The following is a 24,028-nucleotide window of genomic DNA, read 5'->3' as shown; positions in this document are numbered from 1 at the left end:
GTTTTGCCGAGCGACAGACATTAAATAAGCCACATCCCAATGTTTTCAATCTGCCCAGGCAGGAATGGTTTCCTTCAGTGATCCCGTCATGAAATAATCCAGGGGTGAGTAATAAGCCCACTATTTACATCACAATTTAACGTTTTTATGAAGACTAAAGGGCCTAAAATACTAAAGAAGAATCTGAACCTCACAGAAGTGTTGCATAATGAGCACGTTTGCCTTTGTTCATCTGGGGCCGAGAGATTGAGAGTGTGTAGGTGTGCACGTCTCTGTTGTGGAGATAATAAAGTGTGTAGGACGGGAAGGGGGGGTAAACAAACAATTATTTGCTCGGCGGTCTCATTGTGCACTCGGCTGAATTATCGCCATGACAAATCCCACCCGCCACCCAGAGCAAAGAGTCTGAAACGTGTCCAGTACAGCTCAGTTGAGTTACTTTTTCTTTTTTTCTCGGAAATTTGAAACACAAAACTATCAAATATTTTCCCATGCTCCTGTGTGAACTTACAGTTTTTGATGAATACTGTGTGTGTCAGAACAAAAACCAACGACATTGTGTAGATCCTTTTCTTTAATCCACTGTGTGGGATTTTGAGGTAAATCTCCCTTTTGCACTTGACAGTTTGGCATCAATAAAACTTTTAAAAAGGTAAGACAAACTTCTGTCGGATCGCTCCAGCTTGTGCAAATGACAAAAATACACATTCTGTAAGTTTGCAGCAAAAATGTAAGCAGCTCCAGAAAGTGAGCAAAAAAAACAAACAACATTTGACAGACATTTAGAGAGAAATATCCTCTTAATTACACTGAGAGAGCAAAGGCAACCACTTTAGGTCCAAAAGGCCTAAAAAGGCCTTTTCTATAGCCGAAGAAGTAGAAACCGAAACAGCGACAGAGCCACCTACAGGCAGAATCGAGGTACTTCACTTCTAATTCTCACTTGGTCCATAGGACGATCAGGTCACCACGGTCTCGAAATTGTTCTCCAGTAGATCATTAAAAGTAGATCCATCACGAGTCCTCGTCGTTGTAAAAGAAAGCATAGTAAAAGAGAGCACCGACAGCCAGCAGGGCCACCGACAGCAGCATGTTTCTCCTGTTCTCTCCTCTCAACAGCGCCAGTTCCTTATCTGGGAAACAGAATTCACCGTTATCATCAAACAGAGCAACATTTGCGGCTCATTTAAGGGTCTCAAAGTTGTGCGTGTGTATCAGAGCCCTTGCTGCCAAAATAATGACCTGATGTGTGTAAAGGGCATAATCGATTCTTACCTAAATTTTGCACCCTCTCGTTTATGATGGCCATTTCATCTTCCAGCTGCTGTCTGCGGGAGGACAAGCAGCAACTTAAGCGTAACATTGACTCCATAAATAAATATGAGTTCATAAACATCCCCCTTTTAATATTTCAAGTAAATACTGTTGAATACTCTTTAGGAATTTTCCGTTCATCCTACCTTTGCCTGTCAGAAAGTTTGCCCTTCCTGCCCCTGAACTCAGCTCTCTCCAGATTATCCTGACATCGCTCCCGTCGTTCTTCCAATCGGTCAATCTATAATATCGATCATGACAGATGTTTGTGCTTTTTAGAACTTTTAACTGGACAGACAATTTAGTAATTGATAAGTCATTTGTAGCCGCAACACACAGTAAGTAGGGAGATTATTGGCTACATAATAAAAGAAGACACTTCGACATCGTACCTCAGTGGCGACACTTATATTTTCTCGTCTTTTATCTTTTAATTTTGCCATTTTGTGACAGGAATTAGCAGCAGAGGCGTGGAACAGGCGAAATGCGGAAGTTTTCTCTCTTCTTCGTGTATATCTGGATTTAGCTGAAGGTTTGTCGCCCCCTAGCGGGTGATTTAAAGATTCTTAAATACGCTCGTCTTCGATAAGAAACTTGCAATTATACTTGGTTCAAGAGGTCTGAAACGACTCTTAAGGAAAAAACACGAGTGAAAAGAACATTTAATACTCATTTAAAATCTCTAAAGTTAGCATTATATGTGCAAAAAGAACCTCAGATCGGTTGAGAGCCCCATTATATCCCTGCTGACCCCCCCGTGCTCAGCACACAGGTGAAGAGGACCGAGAAAGCTGCTGTTAATCGCATTAAACCACCCGAGAGAACACGACGTCATTAGCTTTGGAACGAAAGGGACGAGTCTGTCCTTCTCCGGCCTTTACGCAGAAAGAATGCCTCTTTTTATTAACCGCGACCAAATATTCGCGCATCAGGTGCACCTCCTGGAGCACAAACTGAGGGTGAGGATTTAGTCATTATTTTTGAGATTGGTTTGCGTTCTAAAAGAGGTTTTGCTTTCAGGGTAAAGAGGAGCGAATACTGGAGCTAGAGACGGAAAATGCTATTCTTCATTTAAGACTTGCAGAGGTAAGAACATCATTACTCCCTATTGTATTCTATAGTTTTTATTCTTCACTGTATCATTTAGTTCATACACCTATTTCTCTAATCTGAGCGTTGTATAGTTGAATATTGGTATTTGTTCCCACTCAAGTGTCGAGGAAAACTCCATCGGGACCATGAAGACGAGACCAAGGCCATAAACTACCATCCTCATCAGAGGAACGTGCAGAAGATAACGCAGGCAGCTTTTGCCAAACTCCTCCATCAGGTGCAGGTATGAGTGAAGTGGGACATTTGACCACCATTTCAGATGTGCATCCTCTCTTGGTGCGTCTGCACAGGCTGTGAAGCAGGACCTGAGTGAAGTCTTTGCAGTCTACTTGAGTTTTGCCACTGAGCTGGAGGATCAGAGCAAGAAGCTGCTGGAAAAGTTGGAGGAGGCCAGTTCTTTACACGGTCGCCACGGAGACGAGGCTCAGCGTAAGTACGAGTGAAACACCGTTAAAGAAACCCTTCTGGGGCCAGGACAGGTGGCTGAATGGAGCAGGATGGTGCAGGGTGAGTTTGAAAGCAGTCTAGGTTTCAAGAAAAGTAACTCAGCCTCAAAGGGAAGGTGAAAGCTGCCGTCCACTATAACATGGACGTTAAGTGCTTTATCATGTGTTTCTACGGTGACCTGCGTCCGCTCCTAATCCTCTCTGTGCAGTCCCACAGGTCAGCTGATCATCACAGCTACAGTGATCAGCTGACCGTTCTTGGAGTTTAATGTACACAGGGATTGTTTGACATACAGCAGCATTTAATTGGAAAGGTCTGGAGGAGTCTAGGGAGGTCTGGAGAGTGATTTAATGTGATGAAAAGCAAAGTTGAGGAGTTTCTGCTGCTCTCATATGGAGTTTTTGAGAATAATTTGTGTTTTTGGATTACAGATGTTTACAACTAATATCAGAAAACACGTTTCTGCTGTGAAAGCCTGTCATGATCTAAAACCTGACCTGAAATCTCTCACTTTTCCTGCGCAGAATTGCAAGCTAATGTTGCAGCTCTGGAGCGCTCTCTGGCGGACGAAAAGGAGAGGTGCAGCGCAGAGAGGCAGAGGAGGAAAGAGCTCCACAACGCGCTGGTGGTGAGGACAGACTCCAGCCCACGAACATGTCCTTATATTAGACAGAAGTTACTCTCTTCTCTTTTACACCTTCTGCAGGAGTTGAGAGGGAACATCAGGGTTCACTGCAGGGTGCGTCCGGTTCTACCGTTTGATCATATCCAGTCTTCTTTCTTGGGATCCGGGTGAGTACAGAATCATCACTAGAAACAAGATTTGTTTGATATCTAGAAAAACATGCTCCCGCTCTGCTTTTCCTCCTCCAGGCCAGCATCCTCAGAGGAAGTGATCACAGCCATCAGCGACGTAAGACTGACGCGACCTCTGATTATACTCTGATAATGCTTCACTTTCCGGTGTCATTACTGTTGTTGATTCCAGGACACGGTGTTGGTAAACTGTGTCAAATCAGGAGTGCCAGTGCAGCACAAGATGTTTGAGTTTGAGAGGTAGAGATGAAATGAGCTGGGGCGCGTTTCCTCAATTTATTGGCGACGTTCTAATGCTGCTCCCTCCTTTCTTCCAGAGTTCATGGGCCGGATGATTCCCAGAACACAGTGTTCGAGGAAGTGAAGCCCCTCCTCACGTCTCTACTGGATGGGTGAGTATAAAAGGCCACAGTAACAGAAAACCCACTTATTTACCCCCCTGCATCCACCGCTAATAAGGAAAACACAGTTGTGAGTGTATAAAATCTAAAAGATACAAAGATTTTTCTTCTGTCGTGCAGTTATAATGTGTGTATCATGGCGTACGGGCAGACAGGAAGTGGGAAGACTCACACCATGATAGGATCCCAGCTGCTGGAGGAGCTCACAGGGATGCAACAGGAGACACAGCAGGGAATCATCCCCAAGGCCGCTGCTGAGCTCTTTCGGTCGGTTAAGAATCATTTCACTTTTGGCATTTACAGTGGAGAAGTGTAAAATGTGTGTGTGTGTGTGTGTGTGTGTGTGTGTGTGTGTGTGTGTGTGTGTGTCGCAGGCTCATCGATGAGAAGCCAGCAGACAGCCACAGTGTGGAGGTGTCAGTGATGGAGGTGCACAACAACGAGGTGTTCGACCTTTTAGCCGCAGACGGTGGCGGCCAGCGCCGGGACGTCATCACTACCTCCTCCGGTGCCAGCCAGGTCACGGCTCTCGTGCACGAGTGAGTGCACGAACGAATCTTCACGGCCATGGAGCCTAAAGCAGATTGGGTTCTCCGGAACCCCAGCTCAGTTCTCCAACTGGAGCTAAATCAACCCCAGCACAGGGCCGCGTGGTCAGAATCAGAACCTCTCCTGTAGATGGCGTCTGTTTGTGCAGGCCCGTGTGCGGCGCCGCTGAGGTCATGCGGATTATCGACAGGGTGTTGACGCTCAGAGCTCGCTGTCCCACAATGATCCACGCCGACTCCTCACGATCTCACCTCATCGTCACGCTCACCATTTCCTCCAAGAGCCCCAACGCAGCGGCTCTGGGTGAGACACACACACACACACACACACACGTGCCTGACAGCAGCGAGGACACCTGGTGGACAACCCAAATCTGTCTCCGTCCAGCCCGCAGGCTGCAGATTGCCAAAAAGGACATGCAGCGCTCCACCAAAAAGCAGTGGTGGAGTCCGCGCTGTCGCCGCGCCAACCCTCACGCCTGCCACTCATTTGATGAGCCGGGTGCAAGCTCCGCCTCCTCGCCTTCGCCGTCGCCTTGCCATTCTCCGTGTCCGTCGCCCGGCCCCGGGGCCGCGCAGGCTGTGTTCAGGACCAAGCTGCAGCTGGTGGACCTGGCGGGGAGCGAGTGTGTGGGTGAGACGGCGCCACTCAGTTGTCGCTCTCAGAGCTCGAATGCAGAAAAAGTGCACGTAAAGGTGCACGTGTTTGTTTCAGGTATGTCTGGAGTGTCGGGCGCAGCGCTGTGGGAGGCGTCCTGCATAAACCGCAGCCTCTCGGCGCTCTCTGACGTCCTGGGAGCTCTGGCCGAGCAGAGGCCACACGTTCCCTACAGGAACAGCAAACTCACTCATCTGCTGCAGGACGTCATAGGTGATGCCCTGGCACACACACGCACACGCACACACGTGCACACGCACTTCACACATTTATGTTTGCATGCAGATGTGATGAGAAATGACTTCAGTACAAGGAAAGGTCAGGAGGTCAAAGGGTTCTAACGTTTCCATTAAATCTCGCCTTTTGACATTTTTCTCCACTAGGGGGCGACGCTAAACTGCTGCTGATGTTGTGCGTGTCTCCCACGCAGCGTTTCGTCGCTGAGTCTCTCCAGTCCCTGGGTTTAGGGACCCGGGCCCGTCAGGTCCAGAAAGAGCTCCCCCGGCAGAAGAGCAACACTCTCAGGGTGAAGTGACCTGTTGTTCTCAGCCTTAAACTGTCCTAACAAGAGCTGTCAACCATCACCTGCTCATACGATAACCATGAATGAGTCCAAATGTAGCTTTTACTCTTACATACTGTATATTGCACATATACTTTGTTAGAAACATAGATTTAAATACTTGCAGTTGTTACAAGGACTTTAAGATACTTGAATGTAAATCTGATTATAAAGCTGCTTCGTTTTGAAATTAAAGATGCCCAAACAGAGCAGGATGCCGAATGTAACACTGGCAGGAGTGTTCGTGCTGTTTTAACGCCCAATGGAGCCAAACGCACCCGCCGTCTGCAGAATGAAGCTTTTAAAACACACACAAGCAGGAAAAGGGCTGTAAATATACAGACTAGGTTAACATGTGCATGATGTGTTCATGGACCCACGAGTTTCTGAGACAGACAAAATACAATCAGTTCCTAAACAGGGACGAATTAAGGGTGGGGGGTGCTCAGAAGTCCTTTAAATCTGACACGAAACTAGAGTTTTATTATGGATCCAAAGCTGACTGGATTCATTGTGGCTCTAAGATTTAAATTAGAAACATGGCGGTTAATGAGCAGCAACAAAGTCCTCTTGGTGACGCTGCCATCCTAAAATAATCCCACATGACTTGATCTCTGGAATAATGACGGTCGAGATCCTTCTCAACCGCTCTGATCGATCAGCTCGTTGCCGTGGCTACAGAATAGACTCGGCTCTACAGCAAACATCATCATTTAGGGTTGAAACGATAGATTTTTATTAATTCAAGCAAACTGTTACAGTCAACAGTTACATAAGTTACATGTTTTACAATATTCTTCACTTTTTTTTTTTTTTAAACCAGGGTTTCTGTTCCTCCCCCCAAAACAAAGAAACAAAACATAGAAACAGCAAATCCATACAAGCGCAGGCAAGTAAGTAGTAACAGCACGGTACATTCATCAACTCAACGATACGTCTTTGTACGAACAGTAAGGCAAGTAGAAGAACGAACAGACGAACAGACGCACAAGAATGGCGGACATTTTCTGTGAAATGAGCCAAACAAAGGCGGAACGTGTCCTTCGGTTCCGGGCCTGGAAAGGCAACGTTGCGCGGTTTAGTTTCTCTGAACAACGGTTGCTGCCATAGAACCAAAACGAGGTAAGGCTTCTCGTTAGAGGGCAGTAAAGGGAGAAGCTGCCTTCAGTGGTGTCGGTGGTTTGGGCTCCGAGTGAGGGAGGTGGGAACAGTCGGGGCGACCTGGGGAAACTGAAAATGGCAGCTTAGAACTCAGCGTCTCTGGTGTGAGCAAAACAAACCCAGAACACAAAAATAGGCTCAATCTCTGGTCAGACATGTATTAAGTTGCCAATACATCCGTCTGCTTCCTTTTCTTCACGCACCCAACGACACAGGACATACAACAATCTTGTTCAGTCCTGAAAACAGCAGGAGGTCTCACACAGTTCACATGGTGGTGGACAACACGGCCCGTTCAAACCTCAACAGTCAGAATAAAGTTAAATAAAAAGATAGTAAAATGAAACGCATGTGTTCAATACCACGTTCGGCCACTAGGTGGCAAAAGCTGAAAGTAAATCAAAGATAAACGCAACATGCATTCATTTTTAAAATTCTTTTTTCTCCTTTCTGCACGTCGATGCACATGAGTAAAATGAGTGGCTCTTCAAAATAAAACAAAAAATGACCTTCATGTATAATAATAACGAATAACGAGGGGGGGGGGGTCAACAAGCTCACGTAGCAGTGCAGGAACGATTGAATGCAAGAACTTCTACTGGAGACACTAGAAACACGCGCACGGACGACATGGAGATACTCCTCCGAACACAAACCACAAACAGACAGACTTCTGATGGGGTAAAAAAGCCTGACAGGAAAACTGGGAGGAGTCTTAGATGAGCAGGGGGTGGAATTTTGGATGGGGGCACCTGAAGATATTTGTCCTCTTTTGCTAGCGCTGCTTCTCTCTCTCTCTCCTTTCACCTCATCACTCCATCCAGTCTCCCTCATCGAACTCGGACTCATCCTCGGAGTCGGAGTACTCCACGGCGATGCGGCGCGACAGGATGGTGGCCACGTCGTTGCCCACGCGCTCGTGTTTGGCCTCCTGCTCCCGCTGCTCCTCCACTTTCCGCAGCTGAATGCCTGAAGGGGGCAGAAGGAGACAAGAGTGTCCGTTAACGGGACAGTTTGGGACACTTTGGAACTGAAATGAGGTATTTTTTTGACTGGATCTGGCATTTTCCCACCTTTTCTGATGGCTTCCAACAGGACGCTGCGTGCATCGCTGATGGGCGGCAGATTGGCTGGGTGGTGCCTCTTTGTCCCCATGTCGTGATGCGTGTGGGGGGGCGGCGAGGCCATGGCTCCTGCTGAGGGGAAGGCTGGCACAGGCGGCGGGCCCGAGGGACAGGGAGAGGAGGTCCGTGCACCAGCGAGAGGCAGGGGAGGGGGAGGTGGGGGAGGAGGCAGGACAGTGCCATCTGACTGGCCCATGGGCTGTCCTCTTTCCAGGACCTGTTGGAGACGAGCCGGGGAGGACGAGGGAAGGGGCGGAGCCACCGGAGGGGGGGCAGGGTGGAGCACCCCTGGGGCAATCTGGAGGGGAGCCGGGGCCGGCGGGATGGCTGGGTGCTGCTGCTGCTGGGTGGGGAGTGGAGGAATAGGTGGGGGGGTTCCCCGCAGGCTGCTGGAAGGTAACGGCGGCGGCGGAGGGGGGAGAGGGGGGGGCGGCGGCGGCGGGGTGTTGGAGTTGAGGCCCGCCGTCCGGGCTGGGGACTGGGGTCTGCTGTCGGAAAAACCCGAACCGGAGCTGGAGGAAGAAACAGGATGAGGAGAAGGATTAGAGAACAATGTTAAATGCCCCCCCCCCCCAAAAAAAAGAGTCCACAAACTGAAGAACACAGAGTTTATGAGTAAAGAAGAAGGCTGCAAAAATCGATGAGCAACCAGATCTGTGCGGAGCCGCAGGCGAAGTTACAACCCCTCAGTTACAAACACAGCAGAAGCAGAGCGGCTCAGACCCAGCCCATAATACCCTCCTCGCTACCCCCCCCCCCCCCCCCCAACTTCCTCTTTTTGAGTCAGTGATAGTGCACGAAACAGCCACCTTTCCTGCGCCTCCTCTGCCTCCTCCTGCAGACCCAAAGGCAAACAGACGAGTGTTTCCCACCTGATCACGGACGGGGGTTTGATCTCTCCCAGCGGGTGCATGAGGGGGGGCGGCGGCGGGGGGTCGTTGGGCCTGGAGTACATTCTGTCCCCCGAGCGGCTCAGCAGCTCGTTCATCTGGCTGTAGGGCAGCGCCGCCAGCGAGAAGGGCCCGTCCAAATGCTCCATGTACAGCTGAGCCCTGAGCGGAGAGACAGGTTTGTTCTCACTTCCCACATTTATCCGGACCCGTGCGCCCGGCCCGCTGAAACCCAGCCTTCATTTCTGCTCTGGGAGGAATCCTGGGAGTTCATTCTAATGTTGATAATGTGTCGTTAAGATGGAATATGTGTCAAGAAATTTGATTCATTTGATGAGCAAACATTAATCTAGGTTTCTGATTCTGGCGGCGGCCTGTGTGAACATCTCCCTGAACAGTCGCTGCTGGGCAGACTCGAGCCTCTCTCCGTTCCTGCCAGGATGTGTGTGTTTGTGTGGGGGTCTCACCGCTCCTCACACACCTATTGTCGTGGTACGCTGCAGATCCGTTGGCCTCTCTGTGTTGGTCATCCTGCATGTCCTGGGCGAGCTCTGCCCCCAGCGCCAACTTCTGCCACTCCTTCTTACGATCATGAGGTGCTCGCGGGACCTTCTCGGGCTCCTGAGGGCGGTCTACTGCCTTCAGCTTCGTTGTGTATTTATTGGGGGGGATGGAGAGAGGAGGAGAGAAAGGCAGACAGGTGAGTTACAGATAAACAAACCAAATGTATTATGTAACAGAACAAAACACACGTTCACACGAAAACACACACACAAACACACAAACTTGTACTGCTATTTTTGTAGGACTTTCACCAACATACCACTTTGCCTACCTCCCAGGATAACCCCAACCATCACAACTAAATACCCGACTTTATGTCCTCCTTCCCCAAAAGGGTCCTTGCTGTGTGAGTAAACTGCTTATTGTGGCTCTTAATAGTCCTGGGGCTTTTACGGGCATAACGCCCCAGCTCCATACGTTAACACTGATCCAACCACTTACATTAACTAACCGCAATTGTTATCTTAACCTTAACCTTTGAAAAATGTCCTAGCAAGGTTCAGTCCTTACTGTGTAGCACGTACAAGAACACACACACCCACACACACACGTCACCTCCCTTTAAACTCTTCAATTTGTCTTTTACATAGCAGCTACTGTCACATATATATTTGTAACACTTTTAGACTTTTCAGATTTTAAAGATGAACAAAGAAGGGTTTTTTCCCAAGTTTAGGAAAGGCTGCAGAAGTTAGGGGACCAGGGAGCGCTCGCTGACTGACGCTGAATAATTCAGACGATCGAATGGGCGAAATACAGGCGCAAAATAGCACTGAAGTGACATTTTAAAAAAAGGTTTATACATATTTCATCAATGAGAACAGCACTCCCTGCCTCCCAGACTTCAAAACATCCATTAACACACGAGCGCGCACACACACACGCGCACACACACACACACACACACACAAACACAGATGTGAAGAAATGTAGCTGCAGTAGCAGTAGTCACACAGTGTTTTGAAATATTGGCTGTATTTTCACATACCTGCCCTGGAAGGTCTAAGTACCTATAGACCTGTTCATGCATGCGGGGGTCCTGCAACTATAAGAACAAAAACAAAAACCACAAGAGAAGCACCGAGGGTGAGGGGATCAGGGCTTCAAATAAATCCACATGGCACATGATGCTCACAGTCAACAGGAGCAAAAAAAAAGAGAGAGAGAAAAGGGGGGACAAAAAAGAAAGAGAGAAAGAGAAGCAAGGAAAAATGCTGTTAAACACAAAAACACAACAGACAGCTCTGGGGAAATAACAATGCACACACGGGTCAATGCGCACACGCAGACACACACACACACACACACACACACACACAGACGCAGGAAAATAACTGAGGTTCAGAGCAAACGGATAAAAAGGGCCGATGTAGAAAGAGAGAGAGCCCACTGGAACGGGGGAGGACAATGGTTGGAGGGCAGATCATAGTGAAGAGTGACATGCAAGCAAACACTCGTGCACACACGGAACAGAACACAAACACTAAACTGCACTGTCCTCAGTTAGCTGGGCAACACTTTAATTACCGGAACACTTTAACTTCAAATAGGCAGGTTTATTTGGCCTCTTAAATCCTAGAAGCTGTTTGCACCATGAAACAAAGAGGATGTGTGTGATACGACGCATCCCTACACACACGCAACATTCCTCTGGTGGCGTTCTGAGGCTAATTCTAGTGGCAGAATGCTCCACGATTAAGTGACAGGTTGAGGAGAGCTAGGCAGGAAATGAACAGTGGACGATGGCGTTTCTGCCCGTCTATCGCTGACGAGGGAAAAGAAATCTTAATGATATAGCACACTGATTCGGATTTCATTACCTTGGAAAGCTGAAACACACACTCGCAGTAACGTGCACTTAACAGCCACCTCCTCTCCAGCTGCACGCTAACATACAGTCAGCACAGACTGACAGACAGAATCATCATTTGTTCCTAACATGACAGCTTTTGCGGAACTAGAAGGTCACTGACGCTCCGATGTCACCATCTTCAAATTTAAGTTTTGGATGGATGTTCGTGTGTGTGTGTGTGTGTGTGTGTGTGTGTGCCCCAGTACAAATGCAGCTAATCAAGGCGCTGCTGCTAACTGGGCATCTCTCATCTGAATGGAGCCGCAGTGTTAGAGAAAAGTGTTGCAGAGTTACAGTGCAAAGCCTGAGCTGTGTGTGTGTGTGTGTGTGTGTGTTTATGTTATGTACTGAGGCTACTCTTGTATACAGCAGTGCAACATGAGGGACTGTTCATTTTGAAAGTCCCCGCAGACGTGTGGGTAAATAAATGTACTCCAGAGCAGCGGCCTCCCGGGATATGATGGTTGTTGGGCTTGTACTATAATTTATCTGATTTCTTTTTGACAAATCTTAAAAAAAGAATCAGTGTTTTTTGTAGTGAAATCAATGCTGGGCAGTGTTTGACTGCAAATGTTGTTACACTTACAAGTATTTACGCTGAAATAACAAAGACCGCAAACACATGGATCTGTTGCATTTTACATAACTGCACATCATCTTTCATCTGAAAGTGTCTCTAGTCTGGACAAAAGTCAAAGGGCACTACTTTCTAGTTGTGGCTCCACCACAGGAGCTAGGCAGTATTGTCTTTAATTAGCTCAAATACCTACTTTAACAGGAAGTACAAATATTTAAACTACAGAAATATATAAAACTAAACATTTATTAAATGGAATGTGGTTTTCCTACTGGTCATGCAGAACAGAAACCCCCAGTGGTTAAGAGAATAGAAGATGCATATTTCTTTCATTTAATATTGAAATCATGCTGACTTTTTTTGATAGATCAACTTTTTCTGGCACTCAGACAAGCAATAAAACCTGGACACACACCCAGAGCAGATCAATAGATTAGAGAGCTGGTGAGGATGGGGGGAAGGTTAAAGGGTCGTTAGTAACGGGGTGAAGCTGTGGAGCTCATTCTTCTCAAACCCGAGGGTAAGTGGAGGAAGTGAGGGCTGCAGGCTTCCCCGTGTGGCACAGATGCTCTTGTGAAGGGAGAGGGAGAGGAAGGAAGGTCTTACCTCTTTGGGGGTGAGGAAGGGAGGAGGGGAGAGGATTCTTACAAGGCCATTGGGACACACATAAGGTATTTCCAGCTGCGCAGAATTGGACCAAGAGTCAGACAAAAAAGGAGAATCATCAAGCACAGGCTGGGAGCAGTTCCTGGACCTTTTTACCCCGACACAATGTGTCACCCACAAACGGAGCACCGGGCCCAAGGAGAGCAAACAAACCCTCGACCTGCGTGTTTGCAACATGGCCTCGTGGGAAAGCAGCATCACCTTTCATTAAAAGAAATATGGTAAAATCTAATAACTGACCCTCAAAGAGGGCACGCACTCGTGCACGTCCACACGCACGTGCAGCTGTCCCTATTTCCACCTCATAAGAAGCCATCTGGCAGTCTTATCTGATACTGATTCACTTTTGCCACTTCTTCAAGCTGTCTGTGTGGTTTTAACGTTTAAAAAAAAGCAGGAACACTTCAAATTTATAAGTAAAGAATGTGACAACATATCGAGTCCATGCATATTAGGGTGAAAATATATCTTTCTGTCGTCCTGCTGAAGGAGACTGTTGCCGTGTGAGTGACGCGGTCTCTACAGCCGCTCTCGGCTGCACAACTGAACCAACTGTAGACGCCAGGAAATCTACCGCCGCCCCGTTCCAAATGTCACTTTCAGTCCGTCTCGGCTGGTCGGTGCTCAGAGGCAGCTGGGTCAGTGCTGCGAACTGACCTGGATGGTTGCCGTGGCAACTCCCTGGGGAAGGGGGTGGATTCTCTGAAGCAGGGGGGACTTGATTTTTTTTTATGAAAACTGAGATTTGATGCAAATCAAAGTGAGCTTCGCTTTGGATCATGGGTGGATGCACCGACGAAAGCGGCTCCATAAATCTGATGTTCTGATCAGTACTGCTATTTGAAGACAATTTGGAGGGTAAAGGTTGTTCTTTCACAATAAGTTTACCTTCTTATGTGCATTCCAGCCCTAAAATGCAGTTTAGAGCATCAGATCTGCATCGTGTGTGCAGATCTGCTCTGAAAACTCCTCTTCAGTTTATCAGAAACATCAACTTTACACTCGGCTCATGATCAGACGCTGGGCCATCATAGAGAGAACTGGTTTAATGAGCAACCGAAGCAGCTTTTTCTGGAGGGTAGAAAAAGATAGATGTAAGGGCTTCATCTCAGGGGTGCCAGATGCTTAAGACTGCTCTCCTCTCCTGCCAACTGTCTCCTTCTCTCCCTTCCTCCCTGAGCCTTTCCTCTCTCTCTCTGCGTGTCTGACTAAGCTCAATCTTCTTCTAATCCACTGAGGGTGAGGCTAACACACTGTTAATGAGATTAGGACACTGTAGGCTCCCCTTCCCATCCTCTAACGCTGCGCTGCCTTTCATTTAGCACTGGCTGCTAATCTGCGTTTGATTATAATGTAATGTGAGCGTTTGGACGAATGTGGTCTGTATACGGAGGACGGACGGGATAAAGTGACATTTCTGACGCAAATGTCAGTCTCAATTATTTCAAAGTGTAATCCTCATTGTGGTCCCAAATCCAGCCTGCAGAGCACGACACACTTCTCTCCACACTCTGGACTACACTATTTGATTTGCTGTCCCTCCTCAGACCTGAAACCATGAACTCTGCTGGCTTCTGAGTGCAATTCAATAGCTCTTTTTCCCCTGACTGGAAGGCATTTAGGTTCATTAAATTCAGTAGCTGATGAATTCAGTGAGGTTAATAGAGTAGCGTTAAGCCTGAGCTACACGAGGAGGAAAGCTGACCTCTGCAGTGGTGATATCCACACTGGTGATAGTTTCTCCTCGTCTTCCTCTTCAATCTAAATATTCCTGAAACATCACCTGAGCAAAGCCTCGTGTGCTCAAACTGTTCCAGATTTAAACAGGCTTTTACTCCGTAGAGTTGCCACTGTGTTGAGACGTTATCCTGCAGCGTAACTCAGCGTAACAGCGGGAGCCTCCAGAGCAGCGAGTTGCCCTGGCAATGAAGCGCAAAACAAATAAGTGGGGCTAAGAGGACGAGACTCTTTACAGGACGACGGCGGCAAGATTTGTGTCTTTTAATCGGTATATTTGAACTTTTCGATCAGATCTAAAGTCTTTGCAAGTGTGAACAGACAGATGAAATCCTGATCAGAGTCTCTTGAGATAAAAAAAACAGAGGAAAAAAGCAGAGATCAGACATTGGAGGAGAGAGTGTGATGGGGATGAGCTGGAACATGTTTTCTCACAGATCCAAATGTGTTGGCAGCTAATCTTCCATCATGTCCACAGAGGAACATGCTGCAGCTGTGCCCGTTTGTCTGTATTAACCTCTCATTATGAAGAAATATAAGAATTTAAAGAGTCTCACACTCTACATGAGGTTTTCTTCATTTCGCTGTGGCTCAAACATGCCGAGGTTGGCCGGAACTTTAATCAGGTCATTTGTCTATGCAGTGGTTAAACAAATGAACAAATATGCGAGTGTAAGCCATCCTGATCTCTCCTGTGAATGTGCCTGAGTCTTTCCGCTGCCACTGTGGTGAAGAGAGAAATGAAGGGGGTTTATAAGCTGAGCCCACTCTGGGCTTTATTTAGAAATCACTGAAATGAGCAAAAAATAACAAGGACTAAAAGGAAATAAGTGGTTTCCACTGCTGCAAATTAACTCTGTGTTTCATTTTAAACACACGCCGCCACAAGTTTCATGTTTGTTGCTCTTTTATGAGAGTAATGTTAACAACCAGCAGATAAACATCCCTCATTTCAGCCCTTCTCCTTCTCTGGCCTTCTCTCAGCTAATTCCTGTCTAATCTCATCCTCTGTCCCTTCCACAGCATTCCCACGGTCACCAAAATCCTCATAACCCACAAATTATACCACCACATGCACCCTCAGTGGGGGTGGGGCGAAGCACACCCTTCTTCCCACGCAGGGAGACCCCAGTATTTACACTAGCGTTCCTTCTGTGTCAGAATAAGCAATTACAAGTAACGATGGCGAACGTAGCGACTGATGGCTATCTGAGCGGTGGCTACTTAGTGCGCCAGAACATTCCTCATCCCCGAATCTCTCTATCCAGCCTGACACATGAATCTCCAGGTAATCTTGTGTCCACACACCTCCGTGTCCACCTCCAGTGCTCACAGCTCATCATAAAAGTCTCATGGGTTATGGCCAAAGACCCGGCACTGCCTCTGAGGACAGCGCGCTTGTGTCTGCTCACACTTACTTTCTGTTTCCGCCTCTCCTTCCTCTTGTCCTCTGTGTCCTGCAGCATCTTCTCCCTCCACAGGTCAAAAAAGTAGGACGGATTGGTGTAGAACTTCAGACCCTCTTTCCCATCATCCCTTTACAAAAAAAAAAATAAAAAAATCATACATTCTGGTTTATGACAGTTCAGTAACTCCACCAGAATTTAACATCCCTAATTACTTTTTAAGTCTCATCCAACATGTTCCAGGCAAACTTTTAACTTAAAAAAAATTCCTGAAACCTTTATAACACTGGGGAGCTAGTTTATTAAGTAGTTCTTAGTTGAACTTGTGTGTAGTTGCCTTTCACCTAGTCCTGGTCATGTTTTTGGAGGCAATTGCTTTCTGATGACACCATGAGAGCAGAATACAAGACATAAAAGGGAAAGCTTCAAAAGACAGGGGTGGAAATTTAATGATATGCGACTCAACAAAGGGAAGAAAACAAATTATTGAGGGAGCTAAGGCAGCCGTAGAGCTGGTAGAAATTCACTGTTTGTGCAACGCATGGGCGGATTGTGTGTGGGTGTGTGTGAGGGTGTGTGTGAGGGAGATGAGAGATCACTTTGCTGAGGGTGGCTCTGAGGAATAACAGCCTGCAGAGGTCTCCCAGAGAGCCCCCTGGTGTGCTGTGTGGGGAGGAGTGCTGAATGTGGGGAGGAAAGGAAATGGAAAACAAACTAAGTGAAAACAGGAGAGGAGGAAAGCATGAAATATCATTTCTTTAAAAACCGGCCTCCTTTACCTCGACATGAAAACGGAGAGAAATGCAAGGAAAGATGGCTGCCTGCTAATTAGCTTAAATGCTGCAAGTGAATAAATAGCTCTAACTTCACATTTGAAGTGTTTAAAAAGACACCACCAATTTGGGATTTGGGACCTTTCCTGCTGCATCATGCACAGGATAAAAATGTCAGTTCAAAATCCAACAGTTTGTGTCTGAGCTGTAATCCTCTCCAGCTAGTGTGACAGCCCTGTCAAGAGATGGGTCAGAAGATATTGGGATTAAAGAAAAAGGAAATTAAAAGAGAGAAAGAGGGTAAACAAAAACACGCTAAAACAAGAAGGCAGCAGAATGAAAGAAATCAAAAGAAATCAGGGCTGTGGCTTTTATCTGTGGACCGAGGAACACAGAAGTCTTTATCTGGTACAAAAAGTATGAATAAATGCAAACTAAAAATCTAAATGTAGAGCACTTTAGCTCATCAGTGGTGAGTTTGTCCAATGAATATAAATAATGTATGAGTGTTTGCACTTTTACATTTCTAAAGAAAATGGATGAATCCAGAATTTGAGCATTTCCTTATCTGTTGAACATCACATAAACGGGCTGAGGTGTGCAGGACGCTGAGCTGGCACCTGTACGGTGTGAGGATGTTGAGGGGCGGAGGCTCCTCGCAAGTCTGGAAGGTCTCCTGCATTGGAATGGGCAACGAGGTGCGGTCAAACAGCTGCTGGTCCTGAATGGTGGAGCTCCTGAACGCCTTCCTCATGGTGATGTCCTGAAGAGACACTGAGGAGGGGATGAGGGGGGAATTCATGAGACAAAACCTTCACATCAAAGCAACTTTGTCATTCTTGTAATAAAGTAATATGATTTAGAAGACCAATTATAACAGATGCGTCATGGCCTCTACAGGGTCTTTTTGTTGTTCACTTTGTTGTAATTTCCTTCTTAAGAGGCCAAATGTGCCAAATCACCACCACAAACACCTCCTGTTCCCACTGGCAGCAAGGAGGGAAACTACACTGGGCGGGGGGCAAGGTGGAACCTTACATGACGGTGCAGGACTGGGGGCTGAGGGGAAGGGTCCCTAAACACCCCTTCATGTCTCTGATGAAGAAAATAATTACTAACTAGGTTGATCTCATTATCGTCATCATCAAATTCGAAACTGGCTCCATCACTTCAATCGCCATCAATCCACATTATGGACGACTGATCCTGTAACCAACTGCTAATCATCCTCCCTGGAGCTAATGCTACACTGTTGTCCTAATTGGCCAATTTCAATCCCTTGATAGACCACCAGCGCACACACAGACACACACAGACACACACACACACACACACACACACACACACACACACACAGACACACAGACACACACACACACACACACACACACACACACACACAGCAGAACTAAGCAGAGCCACAAATCCCATCAGATCCGGGCTGAGGGAATAATTGCTTTTCTATCATTAGAGCAACAGCTGACATCTTTTTAAGGCAAATCAGAAAAAAAATGATCACATGTAGTTTGAGGGAACAGCTGAGGAGGAAACAGAACACTACCACAGTGATGCTCCTCCTCAGTATTTGGTGACTGGATGGAAAGAGGCAAAAATGTTGCAACCAGTTGACAAAAATTTGGGACATACTAAAACATCGAGCAGCTAACCTCTATATGTACAGACAAAACACAGCAACCGTGACCAAACCCAGTATCAGGATTGTATATGAAGCCATACGTATCGAGTTCCAATGAGATGAGATACCCGATGCACAAAAATGCTTCTTTTGATACCATTAAGCCGCTTTTTAGAAGCTTAAACTACAAGAAAGAGAAAAGAGGGCAGCTAATACACAAGAGAAGCAACAGAACTGAAACAGGGTTAGTATAGTGACAGGAAATGGACTGAGACTGGAAAAAAGAGGTGTTAAATGTAAAACAGAAGACACTGACATTAGCCAGCCACCGACAAACTGAGGAAACTACCCATGGAACTGTGCCGAGAGTGAATAAGAGAGACAGGCAAAGCCCACCAAAAAATGATCTGACAAATGAGGAAAAACACTCAGGCATGAGCGAAGCGTCCCACGAGAGAAACCTGAGACAGCAGAGGCTGCATTAGAAGGTACAACAGGGCTGAAACTCCAGCAGCCATTTAAACAGTGAGCTCTTTATGTAGATAGGGGGAGGACACACACCTCTGATGGTGGCTGCATTGTTGAGCACCATCTTTGCTCTTCAGGAGTTTGATATGGAAGCACGATGCTGTTGTGCCAGACTGTTTTTATAATATCTAGATAAGTCACTAACCTTCTGGCTTGTCTGAAAAAAATAAGAATTGCTTTGTGGTTTAAACTTGCCTCCGATGACAGTAATTATGGCTAAACGTTGCCACTAATTGTGCTTATTATCGCTACATTTCAAACCCTAGGTGAGATGACAGAAGGGATGGAACTGGAGTCATGGCAACCGAGCGGCAGGAGAGGTGTTGTGGCTCCTGGCACTAATAAATGAGGATATAAACAAAGAAGACACATGCTTACACGGACACACATGGAAATAACATCTTAACATCGTGGTCTGCATCCTCATTATGAAAATGTCACCCATTCATCTGAAGAAGTGATTGTGCGAATTTAGGGAGCAGATTTCATCAAGAGAAAGGTGAATGTAAAAATGTTTCAAAGCGAATGAGCAGGCAGTGTGTGTGTGTGTGTGTGTGTGTGTGTGTGTGTGTGTGGTGTGTGTGTGTGTGTTGGCTCGGGGGCCCCACATCCAGCTGTATGGCTCTGACCTCAACATGCGAAGCCTCTTATCAGTAGTTGTTATCTCTTCCTCCCATCGTCCTCTTTAGCACATAGGATCGACCTAAAACACGTTCAACTAAAGAAGGGTGAAGTGGCTCTCTCCCTCTGCACGCGCGTGTGCGTGTGTGTGTGTGTGTGTGTGTGTGTGTGTGTGTGTGTGTGTGTGGTGTGTGTGTGTGTGTGTGAGTGAGAGAGAGAGCACCCCGGTGTTTTCCCTCCACTCTCCTCCCTCATAAAGATGCTGCCCTACACTCGCCCGGTGACGCTGAGGAAGAGGCCAGGCTGTGTTTTTAGTATGCAGTCCTCAGCGCTGCTGCACTTCTATGCAAATATCGCCCTATATTCCCCCTCACACTTTTTCCCTATATGTCTTTACGTTTGTCCTTTGTTTCATTTTGTCCTCCTCCTCTCGCGTAACAGCCTTCTTTTCCCATTTATTGACAGCACTTGTGAGTCTGTGGGTGAGACAGGAAGTCAGATCCACAAGCTCAGGAGAGAAACAGCAAATTATACACAATAAGTGGATGTGAGAGCGTGGCGACCACATTCTGCCAGAGAGTGGTTGGGATTGGTTTCAGGGAAACTACTATGGTTGCCTGTCTGGGCTTATATTTTGGACTTTAATTGTTGGATGTAAGAGACGAGCAAAAGGCCTCCATTTGCTGATTATTTTGGTCAAAACAGTCAACAAAAATGAGCTGAAGAGCCTGAATACTGACGACTGCAGCGTTATGCAACGGCTAAGCAGAGATTTTGGCAAAAGAAGAAAAATGTCTCTTAAAATATCTTGGAATCGCAAAAAGAAGGAAAAGAGTACATAAATAGTCCGAAGCCAGAGGGACTTGGGAAGCTTTGTGGCCTTCCATAATGGCTTCCAGCCACTGCAGTGATATAACAGTGTCATTAAAAGAGGACACAGACCATTAGTTCAGCTGGCTAAAGTGATATGGGAGGGGGAGGATGGAGGAAGAGGTGGGGGGGGGGGGTTGTTTGACAGCGCACAAATAGCATCTCTGCGAAATGGATGGAGACAGACAAGGTGTGACGGGAGCAGGCTGTGGTCAGGAGAGGAGAAGGAGGACAAGGGGGGTGATACCTGTTATAGAGCAGCCATAAATCCACATGATGGAACACTTTACCCTCAGACGCTGCACCGGCGGGGACACTGCAGACATCACTCTGGCCTTCCCGCATCTCCACGACCTTCAAGCGAACATCTCTCACTGCCGTGCACCCCCCCACCCCCCACGCTGATAAAATCGGATATAATTCACCTCCGTCTGCTCCGCGTTTGCCCCTCATTTTACAGGCTGCCTCAACTAGAGGATTTAAATTTCATACGCGGATGTATGTTCAGGTGAGAGGTTACCGACAATAAAGCCCTGATTTATGGAGACATCTATCGCTGCGCTCTTTCTCCATTCATTCGTTGCTTTCGCTCCTTATTGTGCTGTTTGACCACAGACCCACACGGACGATTACACAGCAAGTATGATTGCGCTAAAAGCCTACACTTAAAACGGAATTTGACAGCCCTGGGGGGTGCAGGAGAAGGGGGAACTTTACAGGAAACAGAGCCGTCCCACTGTTGCTCGTCTTCCCTTAACCTTCTGGCTTCCCTCCTTAATGTACTGGTGGGCAACACACGCAAATGGCAACCGAATAATGGGGGAGTGTAAGTTTACGGGTGCAGACGGAGGACCAGTAAAAAGGAGGCCATTTCAACCGGTCACGGGAACTTCTGCCTCACAATCCTTTCACTGCCTTTACTGCAGTGTCCTCTTTATTGCGCACCATCACACCATCCCGCCGTCTTTCTTCCTCGCTTCCTTCACCACAATTCCATCGTCACTGCGCAGTAAAAGTGGGCCGATCTTTATCCTTCCCGTCACAAACCCCAGGCTTCAGGCCAGAGGCGAACAAAGACGCCAGTCTTAAGACAGTCCTCTGACAGCACTTTAGAAATGTTGAATGGAAAACTTTCAGCTTATCCAAATGTACATCTGGAGGGTTTTCAAAACAAAACTTTCGATCACCTGAGCTAGAGGCAGCTGTAGGTGATCTCGCCAGGCCAATACCCATACAGGGATCATAACAAGAAGTTGGTTCAGTCACCATTATCACAAATATGAAAGCAAAACAATGATACGAGTATCTGATACCTGGTGCAAATGGCTACCGAGTAAAAAACAAATGGCGATAAAAAAGGAATTTGGTTTTGAGCCATCAGCTGGTGCAGCCCCGTGACCAGCCTCCGTGTCAGAGACAAAGCAGCAGTTTAGAGCAACGCTGTGCAAGGCCATAAATACACACAACTGGCAGATAGGAAATCGATATAGAACATTGGACGGTGCTATTACACTCCTGCGAATTTCCGCCTCTTTTCCTGCTACGTTTGTTCTTATCCTGCCTCCTCTCTCGGAGGATAACCTGGCTCGCAGTCGGCCGATTCTCCCCATTCTTTGTTATTATTGCCCACCTCAGGCACAATCTGGCTACAGATCCAATTTCCCCTCACAAAGCGGAGATGTTTATTGGCAGCACAGGCAGGAATGTTGGACAGCTGCGGCAGGACTTTAACTGTTAGCTCATGAAAATAACGTGAGCTCATAGACGGCTGATATTTTATTAACGGTCATTAACAAAGAGCAGCGTGTAAGAGGTGACTTTACCACCGAGCTGACAGGGGGACTCATTAGGCTGCTTAGTTGTTTGTATCGGGTGTAAAGATTTTCACTTTTGGTGGCCACTGCACATCACTGGGTGGAGTTTGTGTGTACTCACGCTCCTCTTCTTTGGGGTCCAGCTGGGTGACGCTGATGGAGAGTCGGTCCACACGCTCCTGTAGGGCGTTGACCCGGAAGGAGAAGGTGTGGGCCTCATTGAAGAGCTCTCCAAACAGGTCTTCTGCATATTTACCTGCAGCATATGTAGACACCCATTTCAATTCCTCCTCTTATTTCAGCTTTTTGTCATTATACCGTATTGAAACCAGAGCTGCACATTATGAAATTAAACCCGGCACAGGTTTGCTCACACCACAGTCCCAGTAGGAGAAGAGAAACTATTAGAAAGGTGACTTTAGTGCGGTGAAGTCAGTTATTCACTCTGTGTCTTTTAATCTCAAGCTCCAACAGTAGGCCGAGCAGCAAAATCCATGTTAATTCTATTTCATTTAGGTCCTGAAAACTAAAATCTGGATCTCTTCACAGGACATCAGAGCGAAATGTGATTATCTGATAATGAGAGAATGGCCTCTTTGATTGGCTGGGGGACGCTCAAGCAAAGATAGTTTGTCATACTTCGTCGTTTGACTCACTTCCCTCTTGCTTCCAGCTGCTGCGCGCACACAGCTGTGCAGCAGCATCAGCGTGCTGGAGTTCAGCTGTTGGAACACCTAAAATGGCCTAATGGTACAAGGTTACAGGCAAAGAGAAGGCTAATGAAAACAGACCACCAGACTGCTGCCAACATTCTGAGCAGAGTCTGTGGAAGTGGCTAAACTACTTTTGAACCCAATCAACTTTTTATAGCCTCCTTCGCTGTCAGCGGGCATGACCGATGCTCCTCCTGACAGCACTCGGCAGGAAAGAGACACGCCGCAGCACATTTACACTTTATAGATTCGCCATCTTTCTTTGGCTGTGTGCAACTCTGACAGGTAATATAAGAGTAACACGGGCAGATATTGCTGATCTGCTCCGTTTGCCAATTCAAAGCAAGGAAGAAACAAGCGAGTCGTGTGCATCTGCGCTACTTACTGAGGCTACTGAGCTGACGGATGACGTTGGCCAAGGAGATGTTGGTCACACACTCCAGCTCGTTCTTGATGTTCCTCGGCAGCACCGTGTGGCACAGGTGCCTGGGCTCAATGGTGCGCTTCACCAGCGGCATCCTTTTGCTGCGATGCCTCTACCTGCAACGAGCAGAGAGGAAAATCCGAAAATCAAGATAGCGAGATCATATCATCGTTTTAATCATGGCAACAACAACCACCTCAAGAGATATTAGCTTTGCCTTTGTAAGAATGAGGCTGTGCAGTCATGTGGATCTCAGGTGCTTCTGTTGTCGAATTGGCTGGACTCCGAAGCAATAAGCTCTAATTAAAATACTGATTAGGCTTTAATCCACATCTGTCATAGTAACACCCGCTGTACTCTTAAAAGTGCATGAATAAATGTGATTATCCATCAAAACCTGCAGAGAGGAAGGCATTCCAGGAAGTGACCCAGCTCTAGATGGGTGGAGGTGGGAGAGATGGAGCCTGGCAGAAAATGTTGCCGAGGTGATTCATCACAGCGTTGTGTTTAAGAGGGATGAAAATGTCCATAAAAGGAACGAACGAGAACGAGCATCTCTCTAATCCATCTAATCCAAGTGTCTTGGAGGAGCCGCGTGGGCGATGCAACGGCAATGCAAAACCAAAACACAGCTCCAAAATCTCTGCCCACTTCTCCACCAACCAGACAGTTTTGAGCCCTTTAAAAAGGCTTTTTATTTCCTCCCAGGCTCTCCATCACTCCACTAACAAACACTCCCTGGCTTGGAACATCTCCTGACGCCGTGCTTTCGCTAGACTGCCAGAAGTTGAAAAGCTGGTAAATTAATTTGTT

At 47.0% G+C, this 24,028-nt stretch overlaps 3 protein-coding genes across 6 annotated transcripts in view; 1 reads left to right on the top strand and 2 right to left on the bottom strand.

The window, feature by feature from the left end:
- Positions 1-556: 556 nt before the first annotated feature.
- ccdc167 (coiled-coil domain containing 167) lies at positions 557-1,860 on the bottom strand. The gene is made up of 4 exons (XM_057016216.1): positions 1,707-1,860; positions 1,461-1,555; positions 1,276-1,328; positions 557-1,133 (listed from the first exon to the last, which is right to left on the bottom strand). The coding sequence occupies exons 1-4, from the start codon at positions 1,755-1,757 to the stop codon at positions 1,015-1,017; spliced, it is 318 nt and encodes a 105-aa protein (XP_056872196.1). The 5' UTR covers positions 1,758-1,860; the 3' UTR covers positions 557-1,014.
- Positions 1,861-1,946: 86 nt separating this feature from the next.
- On the top strand, positions 1,947-6,086 carry kif25 (kinesin family member 25). The gene is made up of 15 exons (XM_057016204.1): positions 1,947-2,273; positions 2,335-2,400; positions 2,528-2,650; positions 2,718-2,856; positions 3,399-3,502; positions 3,581-3,666; positions 3,748-3,787; positions 3,863-3,930; positions 4,008-4,082; positions 4,212-4,358; positions 4,466-4,630; positions 4,789-4,943; positions 5,028-5,273; positions 5,355-5,510; positions 5,681-6,086. Exons 1-15 carry the CDS (start codon positions 2,205-2,207, stop codon positions 5,830-5,832), a joined length of 1,791 nt encoding a protein of 596 aa, XP_056872184.1. The 5' UTR covers positions 1,947-2,204; the 3' UTR covers positions 5,833-6,086.
- Positions 6,087-6,571: 485 nt separating this feature from the next.
- Positions 6,572-24,028, bottom strand: part of wasf1 (WASP family member 1) — a 30,166-nt gene continuing 12,709 nt past the window's right edge. For 2 of the 4 annotated variants that reach the window (XM_057016210.1, XM_057016211.1), the window contains exons 3-12: positions 23,177-23,331; positions 22,200-22,334; positions 17,230-17,383; positions 15,849-15,966; positions 12,634-12,708; positions 10,587-10,643; positions 9,516-9,679; positions 9,017-9,196; positions 8,094-8,656; positions 6,572-7,989 (exon numbers count right to left, since the gene is read on the bottom strand). In XM_057016210.1, the coding sequence (XP_056872190.1) occupies positions 7,832-7,989; positions 8,094-8,656; positions 9,017-9,196; positions 9,516-9,679; positions 10,587-10,643; positions 12,634-12,708; positions 15,849-15,966; positions 17,230-17,383; positions 22,200-22,334; positions 23,177-23,309 (1,737 nt within the window). In that variant the 5' untranslated portion in view covers positions 23,310-23,331 and the 3' untranslated portion in view covers positions 6,572-7,831. The remainder of the gene's footprint in view (positions 7,990-8,093; positions 8,657-9,016; positions 9,197-9,515; positions 9,680-10,586; positions 10,644-12,633; positions 12,709-15,848; positions 15,967-17,229; positions 17,384-22,199; positions 22,335-23,176; positions 23,332-24,028) is intronic. The other 2 variants (XM_057016214.1, XM_057016212.1) reach the window with 2 other exon arrangements.

This window comes from Takifugu flavidus, chromosome 19 (genome assembly GCF_003711565.1).
Source record: "Takifugu flavidus isolate HTHZ2018 chromosome 19, ASM371156v2, whole genome shotgun sequence".
NCBI classification, from domain to species: Eukaryota; Metazoa; Chordata; class Actinopteri; order Tetraodontiformes; family Tetraodontidae; genus Takifugu; species Takifugu flavidus.
Note: the sequence above shows the minus strand (reverse complement) of the source record. Positions and strands in the feature narration are given on the sequence as shown.